The sequence below is a fragment of the Aulonocara sp. 'chitande type north' Nkhata Bay genome, linkage group LG18 (genome assembly GCF_057382095.1).
Source record: "Aulonocara sp. 'chitande type north' Nkhata Bay isolate Kocher_YH1m ecotype deep benthic linkage group LG18, A_spYH_male_GT1.1, whole genome shotgun sequence".
Classification (NCBI taxonomy): domain Eukaryota; kingdom Metazoa; phylum Chordata; class Actinopteri; order Cichliformes; family Cichlidae; genus Aulonocara; species Aulonocara sp. 'chitande type north' Nkhata Bay.
The window spans coordinates 2631996-2657811 of NC_141361.1; the positions used below are offsets into that span (position 1 = coordinate 2631996).

The 25816-nt window shown below is 44.4% G+C and overlaps 2 protein-coding genes across 3 annotated transcripts; one reads left to right on the forward strand and one right to left on the reverse strand.

The window, feature by feature from the left end:
- Window positions 1-1033: 1033 nt before the first annotated feature.
- On the forward strand, window positions 1034-14957 carry LOC147307618 (CYFIP-related Rac1 interactor B-like). The gene is made up of 11 exons (XM_086271884.1): window positions 1034-1289; window positions 8541-8614; window positions 9182-9303; window positions 10666-10771; window positions 11190-11326; window positions 11422-11499; window positions 11741-11857; window positions 12379-12458; window positions 12545-12671; window positions 12850-12920; window positions 13005-14957. The coding sequence occupies exons 2-11, from the start codon at window positions 8542-8544 to the stop codon at window positions 13072-13074; spliced, it is 981 nt and encodes a 326-aa protein (XP_086128010.1). The 5' UTR covers window positions 1034-1289; window position 8541; the 3' UTR covers window positions 13075-14957.
- Window positions 14958-18257: 3300 nt separating this feature from the next.
- LOC147307619 (uncharacterized) lies at window positions 18258-25552 on the reverse strand. 2 transcript variants are annotated; one of them, XM_086271737.1, is made up of 3 exons: window positions 25135-25552; window positions 23823-24119; window positions 18258-20408 (listed from the first exon to the last, which is right to left on the reverse strand). In XM_086271737.1, the coding sequence occupies exons 1-3, from the start codon at window positions 25259-25261 to the stop codon at window positions 19105-19107; spliced, it is 1728 nt and encodes a 575-aa protein (XP_086127863.1). In that variant the 5' UTR covers window positions 25262-25552; the 3' UTR covers window positions 18258-19104. The 2 variants fall into 2 exon arrangements, with proteins under 2 accessions (XP_086127863.1, XP_086127864.1); XM_086271738.1 differs by lacking the exon at window positions 23823-24119.
- Between the last annotated feature and the right edge of the window lie 264 nt (window positions 25553-25816).

The following is a 25816-nucleotide window of genomic DNA, read 5'->3' on the forward strand; positions in this document are numbered from 1 at the left end:
GAAAACGGACGTTACAGTTGAAAATGATTAAAAATGCAAACTTTTGATTTGCAAAAACATACCAAGTGAATAGTTTTCAAATATAGTTTATGGAATATTATGAAAAAGTTGCTTCACCACACCGCCCACGGTGCCTTGTTGTGCTATTTAAAGATGAACTTAGATTCTTGTGGAGCTTTTTGACATGTAGCGTCCATCAGTCCATCCCAGCTGTCACAGGCAGAAGGCGAGCTACACCCTGCACAGCTCACCAGCTGAGCTAACAAGCACGTCTCTGCAGTGTGGGAGGGGAACAGGCCACACAGACACCACCAACCAAGACCTCCACGCTGTGAACTTATAGCTTATATAGTTCCTCTAGACTTTCTGTAACGTGTTCTTTCTTACGTTTCATCTGTTTATGCTCTGATTGGTGGATCCGTGGTCAGGCTATGAACACACATTAAAGATTCAAACACACCGAACAGTCAGTCGAAATTTGTGGACAGATTTCAGCATCAGCGTCTTGCTGCCTGCTTATATTCAGGACAGCTGTGATATTGTAAATGAGACTTCTTATTGAGACAAGATAAACCTTTATTAGTCCCACGCGTGGGAAGTGGACATTTCAAAGTTGAGAGCAGCAAAGATGAAGAAAAACAATAGAATAAAATAAGATAAAATAGAATAAAATAATAAAATACTGACCAAGAATTTACCAATCAGAGCACAGAGATGAAAACACATGATGCCATAAACGAGTCTGTAGTTACTGTGTGTTTTATAAGTTTTGTGGAGTGATGGATGCAGAGTGTTTCGTGTGCGCAGCAGAGACACAAACACGCGGCTGACTGACGGAAACGATGTTTTTATGATTTCTTCGGACAGCCTGGAGTTGTTATAACTCTGCTGTGACGTCTCCGTGACGATGGTTGTGATATAAAACCCGTGGAGCTACTTTCTGGTGATGCCTGGTGTTTGTGAGACTGCAGCAGTGCGCAGACTCGTGCCTCGAGGCTCTGCTTTTGTGTTTTAGTTGCACCGGAGCTCGGGTTGCCTCCGTCGGTCGACCGTGAGGTTGCAGCTGCAGTTGCTGCCGTCACGGCTCGCTGATTGGCTGCTCGCTCAGTTCCTCCTGAGGAAATCACTCCTTTTATAGTTAACGGAGTGCCGCGCGGTTGTTTTCCGGGTTCACACTCGCGCAGCATGTAGAGAAGGCGGACCGCCGGGAGACACCTGGACCACCGCGGACACACCGGAGCCCGGACGCACGGCATCGATCCGCAGCTATCGATCAGCTATCAGTGAAGGTGAGGAGGGCAGAGGGGGGCCGTGTTGTGGGGAGAGGGAGGGTGGTGGTGGATTTGCAGGGAGGAGGGGGGCGACCAGTGCTCTGGGTGGATCCTGGTCTCAGATCAGACATGTCAGGTCCTGCAATCTGCAGACTCCGAGAAAAACTCCGCAGGGTAAAAAGTTCCTCTTCCTGCAGCCGCAGCGCCTCTGTCCGCGGATCACGGCTCAAATGCGCCTCAGCGCCAATCTGGAGCTCCGTGGCGCTCCGGGCGAAGCGGCGTGTGTGTGCCGCGGGGAACGAGCCGCTCGGTTACGCGTTTTTACGCAGACAGAGCCGGAGCCGCTGGCACGCGCTGCTTCCGGTCAGCCCGACTGTCGGGCGGCGCGAGGAGCTCTGTGATCACAGTTTGACGCAGCAGACGAAGCTCCTGAAGCGGGCTCACAGCTCTGAGACTCCCTGAAAGAGGAGCAGAGTCTCCGCTGAAAGTGCGGAGGAGAAAGGAGAAGCGCGCACTGATGAGTGAAACTGTCAGCATCATCATGGCCGACTCCGTGTTTACTGCACAGCAGCTCCGTGTCAGCTGCACATCACTGTTTATGGATCCTGATGGAATCCAGTTAAACTCTTACTGTTTAAAGCTGTGTTTGAGCTTCATTTATCAAACACGGGCGTAAAACCTGACAACCATCAAACAGCAGACACGTTCAATCCACTGATCTTCACCAAAACACCAGCTGCAGATTATGAAACGATATAAACTCTCTTATCTGTGTAAAGTGTCCCAGCTGATGAGCTTCAACTTATGTTCTCCTAAATTTACTAACCTGCTAGTTTAACTCGCACCTCTAAAAGTGAGCTTAAGTCAGTTTTTGAGGCAGTGAGTTTATTTTATTAGAAAATGTCCTGAAATAAAGTTTAATAAACTGCTTTAAACTTAAAATATACAAACGTTTGAGGTTTACTTGTATTCAGTGTTTGAGTTTCTTCGTTAGCTGTAAAAACGAAAGTCATATTAACTGATTCTATATTAAGCAGATGTAACTTTCGACCCTTAAGTACTTAAGTAAATATAAGTAACTATGACTCAATGACGCTGACATTACTGATGTTTTAAGTAAAGCCAACTTCTCAGTGTTTGGTTTTAGGTGATGTGAAGTGCATTAGTTGATACCAGTGTCTAATATTTAGACATGATTTGTATGACTTGTCGTGCCTCTGCGGTCCAGCGGTTAACACCTTCACCTCACGGACTGATGTCCCGCTCGATCCTGGGAGGAGACACAAACTCGGCCTTTATTTAGTGTAAAGTCTTTAACTCAGAGCTCTTTAGCCGTTGTTCTCTACATTAAGTCGACGTAACTCACAGGTCGGCACATTTTGAAATAAAATGTGCCGACCTAGAGTAGTCTGAAGCCGAGCTCTTTTATTTTGGGATATCTTTTAACGTCACTTCAGTTCTGCACACTGAATAAACCAACTGGTGTAACTCGGCTGCTTTAAGCGGGTAAGATGATGTTTTCTGAGTCGTTTTAAATGAAGCCATCTCACAGTGAATGTTGGATCAAATCTCCAGCAGGGAGGAACATCTCACGCAGCAAACACAAACAACTACATTTTTAACCAGAACAATCTGGTTTATGTGCACATCAGCAGAGTTTGGAGGAAGTTCGAGCTGTTTCACTTAAGTATAATTAGAATCACCACCAAGCAAAAATAAGTTGGTGCACAGCGACGCTGAACTTTGAGACCTCAGATGCGTTTTATTGCAAATGCTTCGACATTTGAGTCGTCGTCATTTCGTTCTCTTCTGCCTGAATATTTCTGCTCTCCTGTGTTTCATGTCAGCTGAGAGTCACCGACAGGTGATCACAGCTCGGTGTGGCTGCTGCACGGACTGATGGTGGCAGAGCTTCGTGCTGGCAAACAGTAACTGACAGATAAATGCAGGCAGTGATATACTCGAGTACAGTGGTACTATCAGCACAGTGTAAATTAGTCGTGAAGCTTTCAGGAGAAAAACATTTTCTCAGTTTAACTCGTTGAATGTCAGGATTCAAGGGTTTGATGCTTTTCTCTGATGGTAAATGTGTAAAATCTGCAAAAGAGTGTTTTTGGTACCTCAGGCCAAACCAGAGCCTCAGACTGTCCTCACATCAGCACAAACAGCCTCTGTGCCTCCATCCTTGTATAACTCCTCCATCCTCTAACATCCAGCAGTCTCGCTGTTTGTGGTTCACATCCACATGCTCTGAAAAGGTTTCTCTCAGAGTTTGAGCTGTTTTGGCCCCGTGTTAGCTTTATTCACCTGCTCCAAACAGACTTGGAGCCTGAAACCTGTGCAGGATTACCAAAGTCTACATCAGGGTCAAGCTGCTAATTTTGTGAAACGTGTCAGTTTGGAACGTCTTAATGTCAAGTTTTGTTTTTGTTGACTGGTTCTTCTGTGCCACGTGCCGCAATTCCTCTAATGCCCACTGGAGGCTCCAGCAGTGAGACTCTCATGTTAAAACTTTTCCGCCTGATACCAAAACTTAGCTTCACCTCAGCTGACCCGAGTTCCTGAACTTCACTGCTGGACTGTGTTTGTGTTGTGGGAGGCTTTAGTGAGATTATCTGACCACTAATGTAACTGCAGTGAGGTTAATGCACTGAGAGAATACCAAGTCTGAGCTTCGGTGTTGCTGAGTGTAGGATCTTAATCAGATTTGGTTGGATGCAACACTCAGAACGCCGCCCTCCATCTTTTATATACAGTACTTGCAGTAGGCACGCCCTGTCCAGCTTGTTTGGGCGGCGACTCGTCTGCGCTGGTGGTTGGTTGAAAGAAAGTGATGTTTCCCCCACATCACAGGCTCAGTTTCCTGCTCTGAGTCTGAAGTAAAGACCTGGCGGGGAAAATGAAGCGCACACTCATTTCTAACGAATCTGCTTCAAACTGTCGGGATGAACGGTTCCTCATAAAGAATTTTCTGCAAACCACATGTTCCTTAAAACAACATCACATTTCAGCGGGTTAGTTATTAATGGCGGGGAAGATTTGTTAATTTTAGCTCAGCTGCTTTAAACACCCACTTAGCTCCCAACTGACCAAACACCGAACAGAAAACTCCGTTATTAGCACTTTAAAGAAGTAAAACAGGACGTCTGACTGGTTTTTATATTCAACTTAATCACTGATACCCGCCGCAGTTCATTCAGCATAAGAGGAACTTTAGTTTGACACCAAGCAGAGAGAAGCAGCTTCACACTCTGACATCTCATTTATTTCTGCACAGCACGACACATGATCGAGGATATCTTTACAGCTTGTGAATATTCTCAGAGATTAACAGAGCAGCAGACTCAGATTGAGGATAAATAAAGAAAAGACTTTTATAAATGTATCACGTGTATTATTCTGGTCTATCTGTCAGCAGATCAGTACATTTACCAGCTGGGACTCTGCAGAAAGACTTCAGTGAGAATGTGAGGTTTAGCACATCAGTGTAGGTGAGGTTTTTCTCCTGTGTCGGCTGCTTTGTGCTCCGTCACACTTGTAGATCAGGAGACGGCTTCAATGGTGTTATAATAAGAGGTGATTGCAGAGAAAGTTTACAAGAATGTGCTGAAATGAACTTGAACTTTGCACACCAGTGTGTGAATGGGTGGGTGACTGGATATGTAAAGCGCTTTGGGGTCCTTAGGGACTAGAAAAGCGCTATATAAATACAGGCCATTTACCACACGGGCAGGCTTTAAGCGACTGAAGCTGTGCCGCAGATAAAGAGGAAATCGCCAAGGATTAGAGGAGCAGTTCACGTAAATGCTCAGAGTTTCATGTGAGCGCTGTGGAAACTTCCTCTGCAGCTAAATGTGAGCTTGATGAAACATTAAGAGGTTTTCTGTCGTTGTCAGAAGAAGACGAACTCAGAATAGATGTTTTGGTTTGGGTATGTGTTATCGGTGCAGCTTGGACTTCTTATTTTCACCCAGTGTCTTTCTTACCTGACCCGAGCTGCTCGGTCTGCGTTACTTCCTCTGTTTTTAAATTTAGGCCAAACTTTCAGAGACTTCATCACTTCCTCTTTTGACTGTTTTCAACAAGCAGGCGCTGCTTCCAGTTCAGCTTGCAGCCCGCAAACGCAACGCAAGCAAACGTTTTCTTTCAGTTTGAATTGGTTTGCAGCTGAAACTTAAAGTCTGACAGAAAGCTTCAGTTTCCTCTGCAGCAGATTTCACACAAACGCACCGTTTCTCCAGTAAAACCCACTCTGTGTCACCCACTGTCCGTTTGTTGTGTTTCCTCTGAGGTAGAATTTAGGTTCCACTTCCACCTAATGGAGACATGCACTCACCAGACACTTTATTAGGAACAGCAGTGAAATCGTGCAGCAGCTCTGCAGATACTCAAACTAAAAACTCCAGCAGCCAGTGAGGCTGTCGCTCCTGGACAAGAACATCAGATGTCGTTCATCTGAACAGAGAACCAAAACCTGCAGCTTGTTTCACATGTGGTGTGACATCAGCAGCAGTAAATCTGAATGCTCAGCATGAATGCTGCCTGTCAGCTGGGCCTGTCAGACATGTGAGACGGTTAAAAACACTGAAATTACAGAAAATGTGTCCCAGAGTCTCTGACTGATGTATAGTGAACAAACAAAGTGACGTCCTTCTTTTTAAACAGCAGCAGTGGAGTAAAAACTGATTTCACTCCACGTTAGCTTGTGTCTCAGTGAGAGACTGTAAATAAAGGATGGATGTGGCCGGCGTTACACATTGTTGGTTGGAGTTCACATTTTGAAGCCTTAGCGGTGATGTTTTGTCTGCTGCTGTGGTTTTAATGAAGCCCCGAGTATCCATATTTGGACGAGAGGGTCAAGCTAAGGTGAACTAGCTTGGTTAGCAGGCTGCATCCATAGACTGCACGTGTGCATCGCACAGATACCTGCTGATTACTGTTAATGTCATGGACTCTGAAATCAGTCAATCACAGTGGGCATGGGCATCTTTTATATACAGTTTATAGCTGACCTTGTGTCTCTTTAAGTCAGGGGTGTCGAACTCCAGGCCTCGAGGGCCGGTGTCCTGCAGGGTTTAGAGCTCATCCTGGGTCAACACACCTGAATCAAATGATTAGTTCATTACCAGGCCTCTGGAGAACTTCAAGACATGTTGAGGAGGCATTTAAATCAGCTGTGTTGGATCAAGGCCACATCTAAAACCTGCAGGACACCGGCCCTCGAGGCCTGGAGTTCGACACCTGTGCTTTAAGTAATCCAGACTGGCTCCGTGATGTTGAGGTCTTTATCCTGTCTTCCTTCTCTCAGCCCAACCCAGGAGTGGGCAACTCCAGGCCTCGAGGGCCGGTGTCCCTGCAGGTTTTAGATGTCCTTGATCCAACACAGCTGATTTAAATGGCTAAATTAGCTCCTCACCATGTCCTGAAGTTCTCCAGAGGCCTGGTAACGAACTAATCATGTGATTCAGGTGTGTTGACCCAAGGTGAGAGCTAAAACCTGCAGGACACCGGCCCTGCCCCAACTGGTCACAGCAGATGGCCCCGCCCCTCCCTGAGCCTGGTTCTGCCGGAGGTTTCTTCCTGTTAAAAGGGAGTTTTTCCTTCCCACTGTCGCCAAAGTGCTGCTCATAGGGGGTCATATGATTGTTGGGTTTTTCTCTGTAGTTATTATTGTAGGGTCTAGCTTACAGTATAAAGCTCCTCTCCTTGATGCGACTGTTGTTGTGATTTGGTATTTGTATAAATAAAACTGAACTGAACTGAGGTCGGGCCATGTGTTCTTCTTCTTCTGGATAAAGATCGTTGTTCCGGACTCAGACTTCAGTCCTGGTGGACTCAAACATCCAGAGTGATCTTTTGCTGAATGTTTGCATCGATGCTAATCTTCATAGCTGCTCCTTTTAGCACAGACCTGTTAGCATCCACCAGGTATAGGTTTATGGCTACGTTCACATTCACCCCTCCATACTACCAAGTGGGAATCTGACATCAGAGGCCAAAGTGTCTGTTTGACTCTTCATCTGAAGAATAACCAGCTCTATTTTCTTGGTTTAGGGTTAGCATGTGGCTAAAATTCTAGCTAACCCCAACCTGAAGTGGTTCACCAGTTTCCTGGTTTAATTGCATTTCTTTATTTAACCGTCTTTTTGTTCGGCCATGTTTTCCTCTGTGACTCGTCTCTGTCTGCTGAACATCAGAGTTTAATGTGTGAGGCTGAATTTTCACTGTGAAATCAGTGTTTTCACCTCTGTTACAGTGAGTGTGCGCACAGTGAGTGGTTTCGATTGTGCGAACACATCGTGTCTTTATTCTGACCGTGAAACGCGCGTATCCTGTTCTGTCTTCTTATTCAGTGCTGCATGTAAAGGCTGCGGCTGTAGCAGCATCCAACTGATAGCTCTGATAACAGGTGAAGATGCACCCACTGCTCTCTGCCGGTGTTTCTTCCAAGCAATTAAAAGTCTCACTACATCTAAGAGACGTGAAGAAATCCTGATCTCACACTGTTAAATCTGTGCTCACATTCTGTGTTTGGTGTTGATCTGGTGACTCAGGCAGCTCTGATCCATTTAAAGGGTCAGTTCTCAGACGCCGGGAGGATTTCTGTTTATGTTTCCAGGTAAAGCCGCTGAACAGTGCTTAAGTTTTCTACTTACCCCACACTGGAGGTTTCATAAGCTCTGACAGATATTGTGGAACACCCCATAAATTACAAAACTGTGAAATAAAGCCAAGCTGGTAGGGACACGCTGCACCAGAACTCTAGCAGTTTCATAATGGAAGCTCTGATTCATCCCAGATTGGGTGTGACAGAGTTCGGAGGGCTCCTCTCCGAGTCTGAGAGACAGAACGTGAAACTCTCGACGCACTGAGGAAACGCAGGCCTGCAAACACAGAAAAACCACAGGTGGAAATGTGAAACATGAACCAATATCCTGGCTTGGATCAGGTATCGTCAGTGTTTCACGTTAAAGGGTGTAGGACTCTTAAACTTACTTTTGAAGCACAGCATCCAGTAGCTTTGACCTCTTCTTCTTCCTTTGCCACCAAATGGAAAATGAAGCTAAAGATCTTACCAGCATGTTACAGACTGAGCTGTGCGCTGGTTTGAAAAGAATCTCAGTGATGCATCGATACCTGTGTCGTTGTGTTTGAATACTTCAGTGTGTCGGTTTGAATGTTTCATCATGCTGCAGCACGGCTGCATCTCTGTGAATCGCACGTGTGCAGCTCCGAATCTGTTCGCTGACGCCGTGATTGTTTTTACAGCATGGGGAACCTGATCAAGGTATTAACCAGAGACATCGACAACAACGGTGGAAACTTCTTCCTGGACTTTGAGAGTGAGACACACACACACACACACACACACACACACACACACACACACACACACACACACACACACACAGACCTGTGTTCACGTCAGGCTGTTCAGACCTTTTCTTTAAGCTCACCTTTCACTTAGTAAACAGTAAATACAGAAAGTCTTTGTCAACATGAAGCTTTCGAGTTTCTTTATGTCACCGGGTGGGTGGGTGTGGGTGTGGGGGGGCTTCAGTGAAAGGATTCAGACTGTGTAGAAAAGCTCAGTGATTTGTGTGACTGTGTTTCAGAATCAAAGCTCGTTGTTGCTGATGCAGCGTTTCACTGCCCCGTCTGGGTTTGTGGTCACCAACATTAACAACGTGCTGCTTTTTGTTTTCAGGCCAAAGTTCAACAAAAATGTTCCTATTACATGTTTTTACACATAAAAATCTTATTAACGAGTTCTTGTTAACGGGTTGGGTTAGTAAACGGGTTAAACGCCACAGTCTGACGCACATGTGCAGATCTGTGACGTCAGGAAACATTCAAATAAGCTGTCCACCTGAGACAGTTCGACCTTTGACCCTGATCTTGTGTTTCAGACGCTCAGCCCTCACAGTCGGAGACGGACGTGTGGGAGAAGGTGAACCAGGTACTGACGGAGGCTCAGGTCATCCTGGAGGACCTGCAGTCGTACAAAGGGGCAGGAGAGGAGATACGACAGGTGAGACTGAGCACACAGACGAAGACATGCGTGTGCGCGGGCCGTTATGATTACAGCGCCGTGCGTGAGAGTGATGTCACAGGAAACGGCGTCAGTGTTCTTCCTGTTATCGTGCAGGAAAAAAGATTTCTCACTTCCAGCAGTGAGAAGAAACGTGATGCAAAAGCATATCAGGTGAAAGAGCGAGAGCTCGGAGCACACAGGCATCAAAACCTCTTTTTAGATTTGGTGTGATTTCCACTTCCTGTGGATATCGCTGTGATCTCACATGCATCCAAAATAATCTGCGTGCAGACTCCATGAAGCGTTTACGGCTTCGCCGCTGGCCTGTACGGGTCGCTCTTCGAGCGCTCCGGTTCCTCACGCCACCGTGGACACGCCAGCTTTTTGTTTCTCGTCACCGAAGCTTCAACAGAGGAGGAAAAACAAACTCGGGCTGCAGTCTGGGTTTGAGATTTTTATCAGATCCAGTCTTCCATGAACAAAGTTCCAAAATAAAAGTTGCTGACGTCGGGACGTAAACGCACCCTCTGCTGGAGCTCTTTGACTTTCCAGCAGGAAAAAGATCGTGAGCAGTCTTAGTTTGGTATTTTCATCCTTGATAGTCGACTGTTTACAGGGTGGATGCAGTGACGAGTCACAGAGGTCGATAAATGCAGATCTGTGTAAAGATGTTTCAGTGTGAGGAGGATCAATAAAAGCAAACTTTGATGATGGCAGACGCAGATCTGCCCGAGAATCTGTGATATTTGAATTATGAGAATACAAGTTATAAATATGATGATTATGAGGAAGATGAGGTCTCTACTCTGAGTTCGACTTTCCTCTGATAAAGCAGATTGATCTGTACAGGTCACATGATGAAAGCGACCACAAACATCAACGTAATTTGATCAGATTCAGGAAACAGTCATAAACAAAGCAATGAGAAGACGCCGCTTCAGGAGGTTCAGTTTTTATTGTTTACATCTTTGTAAAACTGTCTGTAGTATGAGAGTGAAAGTTTAAAAAGTAAAAGGAATGAAAACCACACAAAGGAAGCCGCGGAGTAATTTCAGGTAATGATTAAGAAAAATGTTTCTGCGTTCATGAGCCAGACTGTGCTGTCAGCGATCCGAGAGAAAACAGGAACAAATGTTTCAGTGCGAGCGTGCTTTTCACTCGCTGAGCCGTAAATGTAAACGCCGTCAGCAGGAAGTGGCGAGAGCCGTCCACCAGAGGGCGATCACTGCAGCAAACAGCCGCTCCCTGTCAAACAGTGACACAGGAAGCAGCTGATTGGGTCACAGCCAACGTGAAAAAGCAGAGAAACGTGCAGGAAAGAATAATAACAACAGTGTGTGTGTGTGTGTGTGTGTGCAGGCGATCCAGAATCCCAGTGTGGAGGGCGTGCAGGAGAAGGCCTGGTCTGCTGTCGTTCCTCTGGTTATAAAACTCAAAACCTTCTATGAGTTCTCCCAGAAGCTCGGTAAGAACCACAGACGGCTGCTTCAGCTTCAGCACGTTTGAATATTACAAACAAAACAAACATAAATAAATAACAATGTTCAAAAGGAGCAGGAAGAAGCATAACCTTCTTTAATAACCTTTTTCTGTTTGTGCTGCTCCTCTGTATGTATTTGGTTTCATAACCACACACACACACACACACTCACGCACACACACACACACACACACACACTCACGCACACACACACACACACACACACACACACACACACACACACACACACTCACGCACACACACACACACACACACACACACACACACACACACACACACACAGATGCAGAAACGTTTCAGGGATGTTAGCAGCTAACGTTCACACTGAGCTCAGGTTACTGTTCGGCCTGATCAAAGAGGTGCTTTCTACCGCGTCCCACAGAGACCAGCCTGCAGTGTCTCCTGGACGTCCTCACCAGCTCCAGCTCCACTCCCACTCAGCACCTGGAGCAGAAGCAGGCTCTGGCCCGGCAGTTCGCCCACATCCTGCACTTCACGCTACGCTTCGACGAGCTCAAGGTCCGCTCCCCCTCCTCCTCCTCTGCTCTTCGTCTCTGTTATTCACTGCTCATCCTCCTCTTCATGTTCTTCATCTCCTTTTCTGATTGCTCCAGATGACCAACCCCGCCATCCAGAATGACTTCAGCTACTACCGTCGCACCATCAGCCGCATGCGAATCAACAACCTGTCTGTAAGCAAACAGCTCCAAAATGCATCTGAAAATCTAAAATATGTCGCAATGATTGAACGAGAATAAAAAACCACATGAATGCTGTAAAATGACGGCCTGTATATAAAAGATGGCTGCAGCCCAGGCTGTAAATGTCTCAGAGAACAGAAGCTTCACCTCACAGGTCTCTGCAAACTTACAAATCTCACGTCTACATTGATTTAAATTCACTTTATAAACTTACAAACTGCCACTTTTTCAGTCTGAAGCAGGCAGTGAAGTCAACAACGAGCTGGCCAATCGGATGTCTCTGTTTTACGCCAGCGCCACGCCGATGCTGAAGACGCTAAGCGACGCCACGTCGAAGTTTGTCTCAGATGTAAGTTCCTGCACACTTTCACTTCTGATTCAGGGTTTCTATGTCTTCACTGCTGGAGGTTTTTTACATCCTTCAGTACCGCCCTGAAATGTTACCTGAGGGAACTTTTCTCTACTTCCTGTCTGAGTCTCCTGTTCCTGGATGCTCACATTACACATGATCTCATTCTCTAATAACGAGGTCTGTGTACGAGCTGCAAACTGCTCCCAACACAGTTCATCTGCATGATGTCATATGGTGAGAGTGCATACTGAGGCCTCCACCCACCTACAACAGTTCAAACAGCCGGCCAATCAGGTGAAAGCTGGCTTAAAGGCTGAGGAGCTAAAACAGAAGAATAAAGCTGCAGAGGCTCAGTATGAGATTCAGTCTGTGTACTTCAGGACTATTTTATTTGCAGTTTTTTTAATACACAGAACTGTATGCTGGTTTTTGTTTTTATAACCCACCAGCAGAGGGCAGCCTCAGCACCGACTGTGAAAACACAGTTTGATAAACTGATTCTGATTTTTGTTGCTCAGCATCCAGAGGTGCCGATCGAAAACACGACAGACTGCCTGAGCACGATGGCCAGCGTGTGTAAAGTGATGCTGGACACACCGTAAGTCCTGACGTGTCCCTGAACACACCACGATCACCGTTTCTCTGTCATGAAGCAGATTCATGACTGTGTGTGTTTGTGCGCAGGGAGTATCGCAGTCGCTTTGCGAGCGAGGAGACCGTGTTATTCTGCCTCCGCGTGATGGTCGGCGTCATCATCCTGTACGACCACGTTCACCCAGCTGGAGCCTTCGTTAAGACCTCCAATATAGATGTAAGTTAGCACACATAACTTTTTAAAATTTTACAAATAACCCTGCACACTTCTGCAATGATCTCCTCACAGTTTAAGAAAATCACCCCCGTTGTCGTTTCCCACGAATCTGCTGAGCATGAAACCTCAGCCTGTGTCTGCAGGGATCAATCAACGTTTGGTTTTTGGTGCTTTTCAGATGAAAGGGTGCATCCGAGTGCTGAAGGAGCAGCCGCCCAGCAGCGTGGAGGGTTTACTGAACGCTCTCAGGTGTGTACTCGCCGCACAAACACATCAAAACCACCAGCACAGCCAAACAGGCTTTAAACGAGCTCCACCCTTTCACCCCTGCAGGTACACGACCAAACATCTGAACGATGAGACTACCTCCAAGCAGATCAAAAACATGCTGCAGCAAAATTAACCCGACATGAAACTGGAAGGCTGCAGGGAGGTCACAGTGTTTGGTCCGAATTTCAAAAGAACTACTGAACAAACCTTTATCTAATATTTCTGTGATTATTGTTTTAAACTGTCATTTTGAAAAAAAGCTGTTTTTGTTGTTAAGAATTTTTTTTAAAAAAAGGGAAAAAAGGACATAAACCAAGAACAATTGGTTAAATATGAACTCGACTCGCATTCACGTCATGTGTGGTTTACAGGCCACCTGGTGGGCATTAGCAGTAGTACAGCTGACTTAATGTCTTAAATCTCTTTTGCTGGTTATTGCAAATTTACAGAAAGTCACACATGCAGAAAACATATCGGCGCCCTCTGGTGGAGGTGTTTGTTCCAGCCTAAAAGCATCCTGATGATGATGTCGCATCCACACCTCTGTCATTAGCAAAGTTTACAAAGAAGCTAGGAAAGTAAGAAAAGCCAGTGAACAGAGTGTCACTCTGGCCTTTTAGACTTCACGTTGTAAATGCAGGAAACAGAAGTAAACAGGAAAGTTCACCAGTGGCGATGATGATGATGATGGACAGCCATGTGGGTAAAATTTCAGACGCATGGAAAACCTGGAGGTCTGCCTGCAGCTGATTGGGTCTCATTCATAAAACAGAAACAATCAAAAGTGAGGTCGCAGCAGTTTGATGTCAGAGGGCTTAAAAAAGTCGACCACACGACTAAAATCTCCAAACCTGCGGAGCGAGCGCTCAGCAGGTCGTCTGTAACGCTCAGTGACGTGAATGCGAGTCGGTCGCCTTCAAAGCAGCACAGATCAGTCAGCGTCCATCTGTTTAAGTGTTTTGGTGGTTCAATCACCACTTTGGCCTCTTTTCCATCACAATTTTTTTTAAGAACCCAAGACAGCTTTTATCTGATCGAACTCCTCGGCTGTCGTTCCTCAAAGAAAAAAAAACCCTCTGTGGTTATTTTGAGGATCTATTTTCTCCACCAGTCCTCTCACACCAGCGGAACAAGATCCAAACATTATGGAAACCATCTGAAACTCCTGGAGAGGCAGATTTTATTGTCCTCTTCTGAGAATGTTTTTCCCCCTCACATTTATAAAATGAGCATTAGTATGTTTTTAGGGTCTTGAACCGCTGCTGCTGTTGTTTCCAAAATCTTTATCAAACCAAACCAACAGGCAGGAAAACCAACCCGTCACCACGGCCGTGTGTGGAGTCCTGCTCTGCACAACTCACACTTTTATTTCTTAACTTTAATGAAATGTAGTTTGTTGATGTCTGCAGTGAGGTGAGGTCAGCGGTGCAAAACGTCACAGCCAAAACTGGTTTAGCCATCTCAAACATTACAGAAGAGTTTCATCGAGCTGAGATGTTTCAGCCTGATGGTAAATCTGAGGCCTTTTCAGTGTTCTCGTTTTCTTGTTTTATGACTGTGCTGAGTTGTTCTAATTATTTGATGGTACGTTGAAGTTTCTTTGGTGGAAAAGCTTTAATTCCTCATTTGGTCCCCTGGTTTAACCAAACACACCGTTTCAAATAGTTCTCTGTGGTTTCATGTATGTTCTTTACACTCAGCTCAATTTATCTTTCATTTGTTAAGCTTAGACTGAAACATTGTTGAGGTTTGAAATCCTCTAACACAAAACTGTCGGGGGGAGGGGAGGGGCTGAGAGCGGGTATCGGCCAACCAAAGAACCACTGTGATGATGATGATGAGGAGGATGAGGTACGAGGGAAACCGAGGAGGACTTTACTTTGGGCCGGCTGACTGGAAACTTTGAGCTTCTTGTTTTGCTTTGTATGTTAGCGCTGCCGTTTCAGGGACTGTATGGCATTAAGTGTTTGAAATGATGTCTGTGTTGGCAAAATAAACTTTTTACATTTTTAAGAATGATGCGTCTGTCTCTCATGTCATCATCAAGTCCTGAGTGGGAGCGTCCACACAGCAGTTAACTAATCAAAGGTTTCAGCGTCACTCATCAGACCACAGGGGGGCGCACTAAGCAGCAGGTTTGACCTTTGTGTTCGCTGGATGACGACGTCCTTCTAAAGTCGGGACCAATGACTGTATAAAAGATGGACGACGCGACACCGCCTCCTCCCATTGTGCAAAAATGAAGCCAAAAGCTCGTGTCCAAATTCATGGGCTGCGTCCTCCTGAGGACGCATTTGTAGACAGATTACGTCACAGCGACGTGCCAAAGGCTGCATTCCTCCGAATGCAGCCGACAAATGCGTCCTCCTTTTCCCCAAATTTGAAGGATGGGTCGGGTGTGTCCTTCGTGGCCCACCATATCCCAGAATTCATAGCGCAGCCCAGCCAAACTCCAGTTTCCAACAATGGCGGCCTCTACTAAGTTTTAAAATTACTCATACTAATCTTTCTGGGTAACAAAATAAACTTTTAACATATTTTCAGGCGAGAACGTGGCCGTGTAAACTTGAAATATCTGCTCGGTTTATCAAGATTTCGCATATTTGCATAAGTGCTTCGACGTTTTCGGAGACGTCTGTTACCCACCAGCTCGATAGCGAGCCGAGAGCTCGAGAACGGCACAACTCCCGGCACATCATTTTCAGATCACCGTGGACTTTCGCTACTCAGGTTAAACGTAATATATAAGTCACTTAGACAACCTAAAAATGTTATTGTTGGGCTTTTTTCAGTGTTTTATTTATTCGTGAGTAAACCGGTTTGGCTGAGATTAAAGTTATTAGAGTAAATTAGATAAAATAAAACTTTATTAATCCCCCGGGTAGGTTCCTCCTTGGTTTTTACTAGGGATGGGTATCGTTTAGGTTTTATCCGATACCAGTACCAAACCGGTACTTTTGAAACGGTGCCGGTGCTTAAACGGTGCTCAAACCGGTGCTTAAAGAATGGAGAACACAAAATTGGTCCAAAAACCTCTCATGTTCAGCTGTTTTTTTGTAAAAAGATAACAATGTTAGCCTTTTCTGCAGCTATAGGGGATATATGGCATCACTCTTGGCTGGAAGCAGTGCTTAAACAATGGAAAAAAAACCACACACTTTATCCAAAAACCTCTGTTTATGGATAAAGTGTGTGTTAAACATGAGAGCTCTCATGTTCAGCTGTTTCCCTCTTCTTCTTTGGTCATTTTAGCCTTTTTGGGCAGGGTGAAGGGAGTATCTGCCATCAAACAAGAAGACAGCTGCATGTAACTACCACGGTGTTTGCTAGTTCACCTTACATGCATTAATGTAATAACGTGGTTAGCCTACTCAACGTAAATTACACACGAACAACATTAAGCTACTCACGCAGAGAAGAACGGCTGCTGCTGATCTTCACCAGCAGCTCCCTCACAGGGAAATCTTCAGCACTCCTCCGTAGGCCCGCCCCACGAGATGGATAAACCCAGCATTTCATTCAATTCAATTCAATTTTATTCATATAGCGCCAAATCACAACATAAGTCGCCTCAAGGCGCTTCATAGATACATGATTCATAGATTCATGAACACTGTGATGGGGACCTTTGGTTTGTGTAATGTTATAAATACTCAGATACTCCCCAGAGGCTCCGGACTTTTACATAAAGATATTATATTCAGTCCTGTAGAAAGTTGTATATTTAAAAGCACATGATCCTCTCTGAATCACTTTATGGTAAATAACACTATCTGCAAAACACTGAAAGAATTCCAGATCACAAGTTTGTAGTTCAACATACAAGTGACGACCTTTGACCTTCATCAGGTTTTATTTAATTGTGTCAGAGAAACTCAAACGTGCTCTTCATGCAGCTGAGTACATGAAGTGTTTAAAACAGAAGCTGTGCAGGTCTGAGATCAGCAGCTCTCTGAAACACCAAACTGAGGTCCTGTTAATGCTGATATACAGTGACACAGTTACAGGGGTGATTAATCCTTTTGTTTTTTTGTCTTTAACTTTATCAATAAAACAGTGTGGTACTTTAACCTTTGCACTGTTTCCATCAGTTCATTTTGCAGTTAACACGTGAACATGTTGGATGATCTGTCTGCTGTCACTGGGTGGTGCTGAGGTCTGAATCTGAGGGCAGCTCCTGTAATCACAAAGAGAACAGAACCATCACAAACTCAGATATAAATTTTATCCCTCAAAATTGAAATAAAGCTGATTCTTCTGTCCTCACACACTCAGGATCTGAAGCTCTTCTCTTACATTTTTTCAGTATTACAGTACACTACAGTACTTTAATCCATAGTTCCAGAGTAATGAGGAGCTACTGAAGTACAAGCTTTTAAAAAATTGTTACTGTCTTTACAGATGTGGCAAGAGACTGAAAACATGCTGTTGTTTGCACATATTTAATATTCAGCTCTGCACAGGAGCTGTAGCAGGATGCAGCCTGTTGCTTTTACAGTATAATACTTGTAATAAAAGTATAGTAATGATAATTAGTGACTGAGCAGCTTGATTTCTTTAGTCAGGGTAAATTCATTCACCTGCACAGATTAGCTAAACGAACCCTGACAGCCGAGTGCTCATCTTAGCTAGGTCTCAGGACCGAGCTAAGGACAGTAGTTACGCATTAGCTTACAAACACATTTAACTTACCGAAAAGGTGCAGCAGGGCCTCGGGTCCTTCTGTCGGGTAGTCCAGTTTACTGAAGAACACCTCAGGCTGTCAGGTTAAAACACTGGGTCGTGTTTTCGTAGCGTAAACTCTGGCCCTCCTCGCAGAGCCTACGCTCTATCTGCTATTCGCGAACAGAGATACGCAAGTTTCTCCGTGACTGCAGCTGTCAGTCAAAGCTGTTATGATGATGTTTCACCCCAATTTAACACAATGGCGGTAGGAATTAGAATCAAACTCATGGGAAAGGAGACCCCTCGGACATCAATCAGCGTGATGAGAACTATTGAAAACAAAAGAAAGAATCTTTGGAAAAAAAATTATCTAAGGGGAATTAATCTATTTTAGTCTGACCCCAGTCCCATCCGCTAACATGGAGGAGGCGGGGTTTATGACCTATACTGCAGCCAGACACCAGGGGGCGATAGAGACGTTTTGGCTTCATTTCTGGGGAGCTGTTGCGTCGTCCATGTTTTCTACAGTCATGGTCGAACCTGCTCCTGATTAAAAGTTTTTTTTCTCAAACACAACTCGTTAATTTTGCTCCGTGTGGAGGGAGGAGAATGCTGTAACTATAGCGACAAACATTACTTCACTTGCACCAAACAGTTTAATAGTTTAATAAAATGTTTAAATTGTATATTTGAATTAAACATTCAGACATTTACTCCTCGCAGCTAAAGTCATGCACTGATCTCAAACACTGAAACAAGTCTCTTATAAAAACCTTCAAATTTTAAACGTTCCCAGGAAACATGAAGACGTTCTGCATGAATGCCACGGCTTCTAAGCGCTGAGCGTTCACTGCAGGCCGCACGCTGTGGTGAGATCTAATAAACTTATAAAGCATATTGATGACATGGAGCAGAGCCGCAGGAAGCACCAAGGAATAAAGGTGACCACAGAAGAAGTTCTGGGAAAGAAGAGTGAAGATTAGTGAGCAGCAGTGGTGTCACGTCAGCAGCAGGTGGGCCGTTTGCTCCGAGCGCGCTGATGGACGGAGACAGGAGCTGAAATGTGTCTCTGTGGAGAAACTGGAGGTGTGGTATCACATACAGATACAGCGCTGCTTGCACCACAGGTGTCTCGAAGTAATGCAGCAATGATGTAAAGTGCGACTTTCTTCAGGGACTTTTAAATAAGCGAGGACGTGCAGACAGCATACTGGATTTTTGGAGTAACGACCCCAACAATGTTAAAGGTGGGCCTGTCAGGTGGGAGGAGCCAAGAACATGCAGGTGACGGAGACTGAAATGTGGTGACTCCTAACAGGCAAAGCTACAGTACACAGCAAAATAACCTAAACAGTGGAATAAACACAGGTAACAGAATAACAGAGGCTCACAGCAGCCTTACTGTGGGATATCTCACACACGCCTGCTGTACAGTTTCCGATGCTCTCTGTGTGACGGCGAGCTCACACATCACAAACAGATGTTTAAATCCAGACGTTTATCGGGCCTGGTCTGCCGGGTAATTCTCCCCCACAGGTGCTTCCGGGCTTTGTTTCCGACCTCTGTGAGTCCTTGTGTGAATTTTCAGCTTGGATGGGTCTTTAAATCGTTTCTCGCAGGTGCTGCAGGAGTAAGGCTTCTCACCTGTGTGTGTCCGCATGTGATACAGCAAATGGATGTTCTGGATGAAACCTTTTCCACAGGTGTTACAGATGTACGGCTTCTCGCCCGTGTGGATCATCACGTGCTTCTTCAGCGCCGTCAGTTCGGTAAACCTTTTCCCACAGGTGTTGCAGACGTACGGCCTCTCACCTGTGTGGGTTCTTATGTGGACCATCAGGCCTTTCCTAGAGCTGAGACTTTTCCCACAGGTTTGGCAGGTATAAAGTTTCTCCCCTGTGTGGACGGTCATGTGGTTTTTCAGTGCCGATAAGTCTGTGAATCTTTTCCCACAGGTGTTGCAAAGGCACGGCTTCTCACCTGTGTGAGTTCTCATGTGGACGTTCAGGTTACTCGGCTGACTGAAGGTTTTCTCGCACAGTTTGCAGGAATACGGCCTCTCGCCCGCGTGGGTGTTCGTGTGGACTTTGAGGTTGAAGCTACTGTTGAAATGCTTCCCGCACGCCTCGCAAGAATACGGCTTCTCACCTGTGTGGATTCTCATGTGGACCAACAAACTGTAGCTGCAGGTGAAATGTTTCCCGCAGGTTTCGCAGGAGTACGGCTTCTCGCCGGTGTGCGTTCTCATGTGGACGGTCAGATTGCTGCTTTGGCTGAACCCTTTCCCACACGTTGTGCAGGAGTACGGCCTCTCGCCCGTGTGGATCCTGTGATGTCGCTCCATCTGCGACTTGTGTTTGAAAACCTTTCCGCAGAAAGCGCATTTTACCGGCTTTTTACCTGCAACAGTGTTGCAGTTATCCACATCACTGTGACCTCTGTTTCTGAACTGTTTCTTCCCTCTTAGCTTGATACTCTTTCCTGACTCAACATTCCCGCTCCCTTCCCGATCTCGGCTCTCAGTTTCTTGAGAGCTGTGAGAGAGGAGCTGCTCACTGATTGGTTCTGATTCACTGTGGTCGCTTTCACCGTAAGTAAGAGTCACCATGAAGGTATCCGTCTCCTCCTTCAGTCCCAGCTGCTCTCCCTCCTGACTGCTGCACAGTTCCTCCTGCTCCTCTTTAATCTGTGGAGGTTCTGGTTCCTCCTGCTCCACACTGGAGCTCCTCTCCTGGTCACAGAGCTGCTGCTCAGGGAGAACCTCCTCCTCCTCCTCTTTACAGACGTACTGCTGTGGGACGTCTGGAGGGACACAGAAAGGTTTGTAGTGTGATTACAGGAAAAGTAAAAATATTCTAGAATCTAATTGTGATTAGAGATGAAATGTCAGATTATTTGGATGCACCTGAGAAACAGCTGCTGAAGGCTGACAGAGTCTTTCAGCTCAGGGTGAGGAGAGCCCTTTTGTACATGGAGTAGTTTAGGGTCTTTTTTCCAGGTATTAATAAAAATATTTTGTTTTGATTGATTGATTGATTGGTAATTTATTTCAACATGTGAACAATATACAAGTACATTTAGAAAAGAAATGAGAGAAAAAAATATATATACTATACAAATTACATACAAAAAAACATTCTGATTAATTTACATGTTGAAAGGGAGTGGGAAGAAGTATACACTTATTTAATCCCACCCCTGTCCCATAAATTATCAGTGAATATTTAGTCAGCTTCCTTACTGATATAATTTGTAATAAAAATAGTGAACAGATTTCTGATATACTATATACTATAATATCACATCATGAATTTTTTGTTTGTTTGTTTTTAAATATAGACATTCACTTAATTTAAATATTTTCCTTTTCTTTATAGATCGAGAAGATCATATTTTTATAACTCTTTTTGAACAGTTTTATGTTTGGACATTGCTTTAATTCCATATTCAGTTTGTTCCATAGTTTCACTCCTTGAACAGAAACACAAAAGCCTTTTCTTGTAGTACGTACCTTCATTGTTTTGAAGTTACAAAAACCCCTTAAATTATAACTTCCTTCTTTCAAAAGAAACATACTCTGAATATTACCTGGCAGTTCTTTATTTTTTGCTTTGAATAGAATTTGTGCTGTTTGGAATTTCACTATATCGTCAATTTTCAATATTTCAGACTGCAAAAATAGTGAGTTTGTATGTTCCCTATAACCTGCATTGTGGATGATTCGAATTGCTTTCTTTTGAAGAGTAAAAAGTGAATGTAATGTGGTTTTATAGTTATTGCCCCAGACCTCTGCACAATAGCTTAAGTATGGTGAAACCAGTGAACAGTAGAGAATATGAAGTGATGTTCTGTCGAATACCTGTTTTGCCTTGTTTAGTACTGCAATGCTTCGTGATACTTTGGAATGAATATATCTTACGTGAGCTCTCCAGTTAAGTTTTTCATCTATTATTACCCCCAGAAATTTATTTTCACTGACTCTTTCAATATCAACACCATTTATTTGAATCTTTGCATTTGTATTTAAACTACTATTTCCAAATAACATAAGTTTAGATTTATTCAAATTTAATGATAATTTGTTTTTATCAATTTGTTTTGCCCTAATTTGACCTCCTTGAACCATTTTTCCAGAATTTCATTCTTCCTTGCAACTTCCTGAGGAGTTTTGTAACATCATAAAAACATTTATCTCTTCATAAACGTTAAAATCAGAGACGCGCTAACATGAGCCAGCTGTTAGCGCAGTGAGACGCTGGCTTCAGCTGTCTGCTGATGCACGTACTGATAAACTGGACACCTCAGTGTACAGAGACCCAAACATTAGGCTAAAAACATAGAATGCGTGTTTCCATCACTGGCTTATTTATTTTTAATGTGAAAGTGTTTCCTGTTATTTACAGTCTGGTTACTTTGTCCTGTCTCAGCTCCTCACACTGTGGTCTGTTATTAGAACAGGCCGACGCAGCTTTGCCTGCACCATTAAATAATATCGGTACAGGTTTTGGTGTGATAACTGTCACCATATCAGTGACACAGACATATCATCCTGTATTTACATTCCCTGTCTTCCCTTCCCAACATCGGCCACAAGCGCAGACATGCCGCAGAGAGCAGCAAGAAGCGGCTCCACCGAGCGTCGCTGGAGCGCTCGCTCGACCCAACATCTGCTTGGAAAATCAGTTTCAGTTTGATTGTGTGACAACAGTGAAGCTCTGTGGAGTCACAAAGGTTAAGGTACTTTAGTTACTGTGAAACTGAAGCTTTATGCACTTATTTTATACTTTTACTTAAATATTTCCATTGAAAACAGCCTCTGCTGATATTGTGCTGCATCACTGCAGATAAAGCTGTGTCACCATTGTTACACTGTAATGATGCTGCTGGCACTTTGTGACAGTTGATTCCTGCTTTGACTCAGATCATCAGTAAGAGAAGGATAGAAATGAATTTTCTATGTTGTCATAAAATCATCATCACACATTTTTTTCACTGTCGTGATAGAATCTGTTGTTTATGAGGCAGAAGAAGCATCACACAGTAACGCGGCTCTGTCAGAGCCAAAGGGACCAAACCACAAACTGATAACATCAGATCCCCGTCAGCAGGCAGACTTTCACAGTAAAATGTTCATTTGTGGAGAAATAAGTGAAGCAGCTTTCAGGACGTGGAGCTGTGATGTGTGCTAAAGTCAGATTACTGTGCAAATGCACGTAAATCAAAATCAAATCAAAATCAAATCAAAAGGAAATTGTTAAAGTAAAAATATTATATTTAAACTTTTAATTTTTCCTGAATAAAGTTTTCTAGAGATTTGAAACAAGACTTTTTTGATTGACTAAGCAAAACTGATATTGGGTTTAAAAAAGCTAAAATCTTGTCCACTCTCTGTTTGTAGCCGTGTGTCTTATATGTGCTAGGAGGGTCTACTCTAAGGCTACGTTCACACTGCAGGCGAAAGCGCATCAAATCCGACTTTTCTGACCCTGTGCGACCCATATCTGATCACGCTTTGACAGCGTGAACGGCGCAAATCCGATATTTTCAAATCCGATCTGGGTCACTTTCGTATGTGCTACTGAAGCCGAGACATATCTGATGTTTTAGAAAGCGACTGCTGTTTGATGGTCACGTCGCATTAAATCCGTCTTTTTTACGTCACTGACACAAGACAGACGCCGATTATCAGCGCCGGAGAAGACATCGTGAACACTTCCTGTCCATCCAGTGAAACTGTTGGGAAGACAACGTTGGAGAAACGTGAACATTTTCTTTGTTCTGTATAATCTGCAGATTGTGACAGAAATCTGCAGCTATCCTTTGAAGCAGCGCTCCTCTGAAACAGCAATAAGGATCATTATTAGGCCAAATGTAAATAATAAAATAACTTTATAACTTAAAGCAAAATTGGGAAACGTAATATTAAGGGCCATCAGTCAAACAATACTGTTTACTCTGGGTGTAAACAGAGCGCGTTGTGTGTGACGTCTTCTTTTGCGCATGCGGCTGCTTTGAGCGTTCACACTAGAGCGCGTTTGCTGTCGCATTTTATTTGTAGTTTGAACAAGCAGACAGAAAAATCAGATTTGATTTAAAAATCGGAATTGAGCATTAAGACCTGCAGTGTGGACGCAGCCTTAGTTCGTACTCCTCACCCTGTGCTCCTACACATGTAAGACACACTCGCTTCATTAGGACCACCTCAGCTTCACACACCTATTCTGTGTAACTTGATTTCAGGTTTCCAGATGACATCCAACGGTCTGCACTGATGTCTGATGTCTCCCTCACACTGCATGGTATTTTTTTCCAAAACCAGTGTGAAGGTATCCGTCTCCTCCTTCAGTCCCAGCTGCTCTCCCTGCTGACTGCTGCACAGTTCCTCCTGTTCCTCTTTAATCTGTGGAGCTTCTGGTTCCTCCTGGCCCACACTGGAGCTCCTCTCCTGGTCACAGAGCTGCTGCTCAGGGAGAACCTCCTCCTCCTCCTTACAGACATGCTGCTGTGAGACGTCTGGAGGCACAACAATATTTTTAAAAATGTAATAAATTAATCTAAAATAATTATAAAAGCAATTTCTTATTTTATGTACTAACACTTCGAATAAACGATGGAAAATGTCTTTGTTGTAGAAGGCAACGAGTAACAGTAATAACTGGAAAAAATACGACAAAGCTAAATGTCTCAAAATTAGACAAAAGAACAGATTTCAGTTACACAGAAAAAACAAAGAAGCAAAATAAAATAGAGCAGGTCTCGATTGAGAAAATGCTGTGGCTCCCTGACCAGGAGAGGGCGCTGCACGCCGAGAGCCGCGACCTGAGCGACGTGGCTTCACACTTGGCTGTGAACCACACCAGTGTGAGCGGAATATTCATGTTTGTGTGGACAAAGGGCCTGACAGTGGGTGGAAAAACAAAACAAAACCAAAAATAAAGATTTTCCAGTAATTATTTTCGGTGTTCAAACTTCGTATCAAACGTTTTTAAGGCAGCGAGATGGTTGAGCAGAAACTGTTCTAAACATGTGATGACTTCAGCTGCAACGAGCCAGAACTGAAGCCTTTCAATGGTAAAGGTTTGCTGCTTTCTCTGCAAGCTGCTTTGTAACCCGCCTCCTCCTTCCAATAACATTTCCATGCTGTATGAAAACATCACGTGTTCCTGTTCCGCTCCATCGAGCTCTGACTGCGCATGTGTACGCGGACAGTCGTGGACAATAATAAACGAATAAAGCCGCAGAGCTGAAATTTAAGTTCCGGCTCACAGGGACTGTTTCTCTGACTGAACAGATCCTGACTGAAGCAAACATAAACACGCGTCACACAGACAAACAACAATGAATGACATCAGACAGACTGCTAAAAACATTCATGCTGTCACGGCTGTCTTTGTCCAGCTGACATCACTTTCCCCTGACAGTGTCGTCACCTCTGTGAGATGAGCTCATGGCATTTGTATCTGTTTTCCTGGACTTTAATCCAACGCAGAGCTGTGATGAGAATGAGTCAGCTTCATGTGAGACTCACCTGTGCTGTGCGGCTTTATGTCGGGTTTCCAGGTGATGTCCAGCAGTCTGCGCTCATCCAGCTCTCCCTCTGCGGTTTCCGTTATCCTCTCCTTCTTAAACTCTGTCGCACACTCAGGAGAGGACATTTCTACTTCAACAGCTGAAATATTCCATCAGAGATACAAACACGGAAACATTTTCCTGTTTTTAGTTCTCAGGTCTTCGAGCTAACGCTAGATGCTAACGCTTTCATTGTCTACATCCGGCAGATGTCACACTCTGAGGTTCCGACGGTGATACTGTCGGACTTTGGTTCCGCTCTTTTCCCCGCAGGGTGCAGAAGTCCCAACTGCTCGGTGTTAGAAATAAAATCCCAGCAGCAGCTTTACACTAAACACAGATGTTATATCTGTATGTATATATGTGTTCAAATGTTATGATTTCAAACCAAATATAAAAGCTCCGTTTATGGAACTGGTGTGGGATGTTGAGGAGGAGTTAGGAGGAGTTATACTGTGGACTGCCAGTTGGCGCCGTATAGTTATTACATGACTTTGGTTTTTTAGAATTCTCAGGCTGGTTTCATAGATTAAAACTTCTCAGCTGGTTCCCCAGTCTCTGTGTCCTCCTCTGGTGTCTGTCCATCTGTTTGATAGCTGGTCTCCTGATGGAAAAGGAGCTCTCTTCCTTTCTTTTACAGA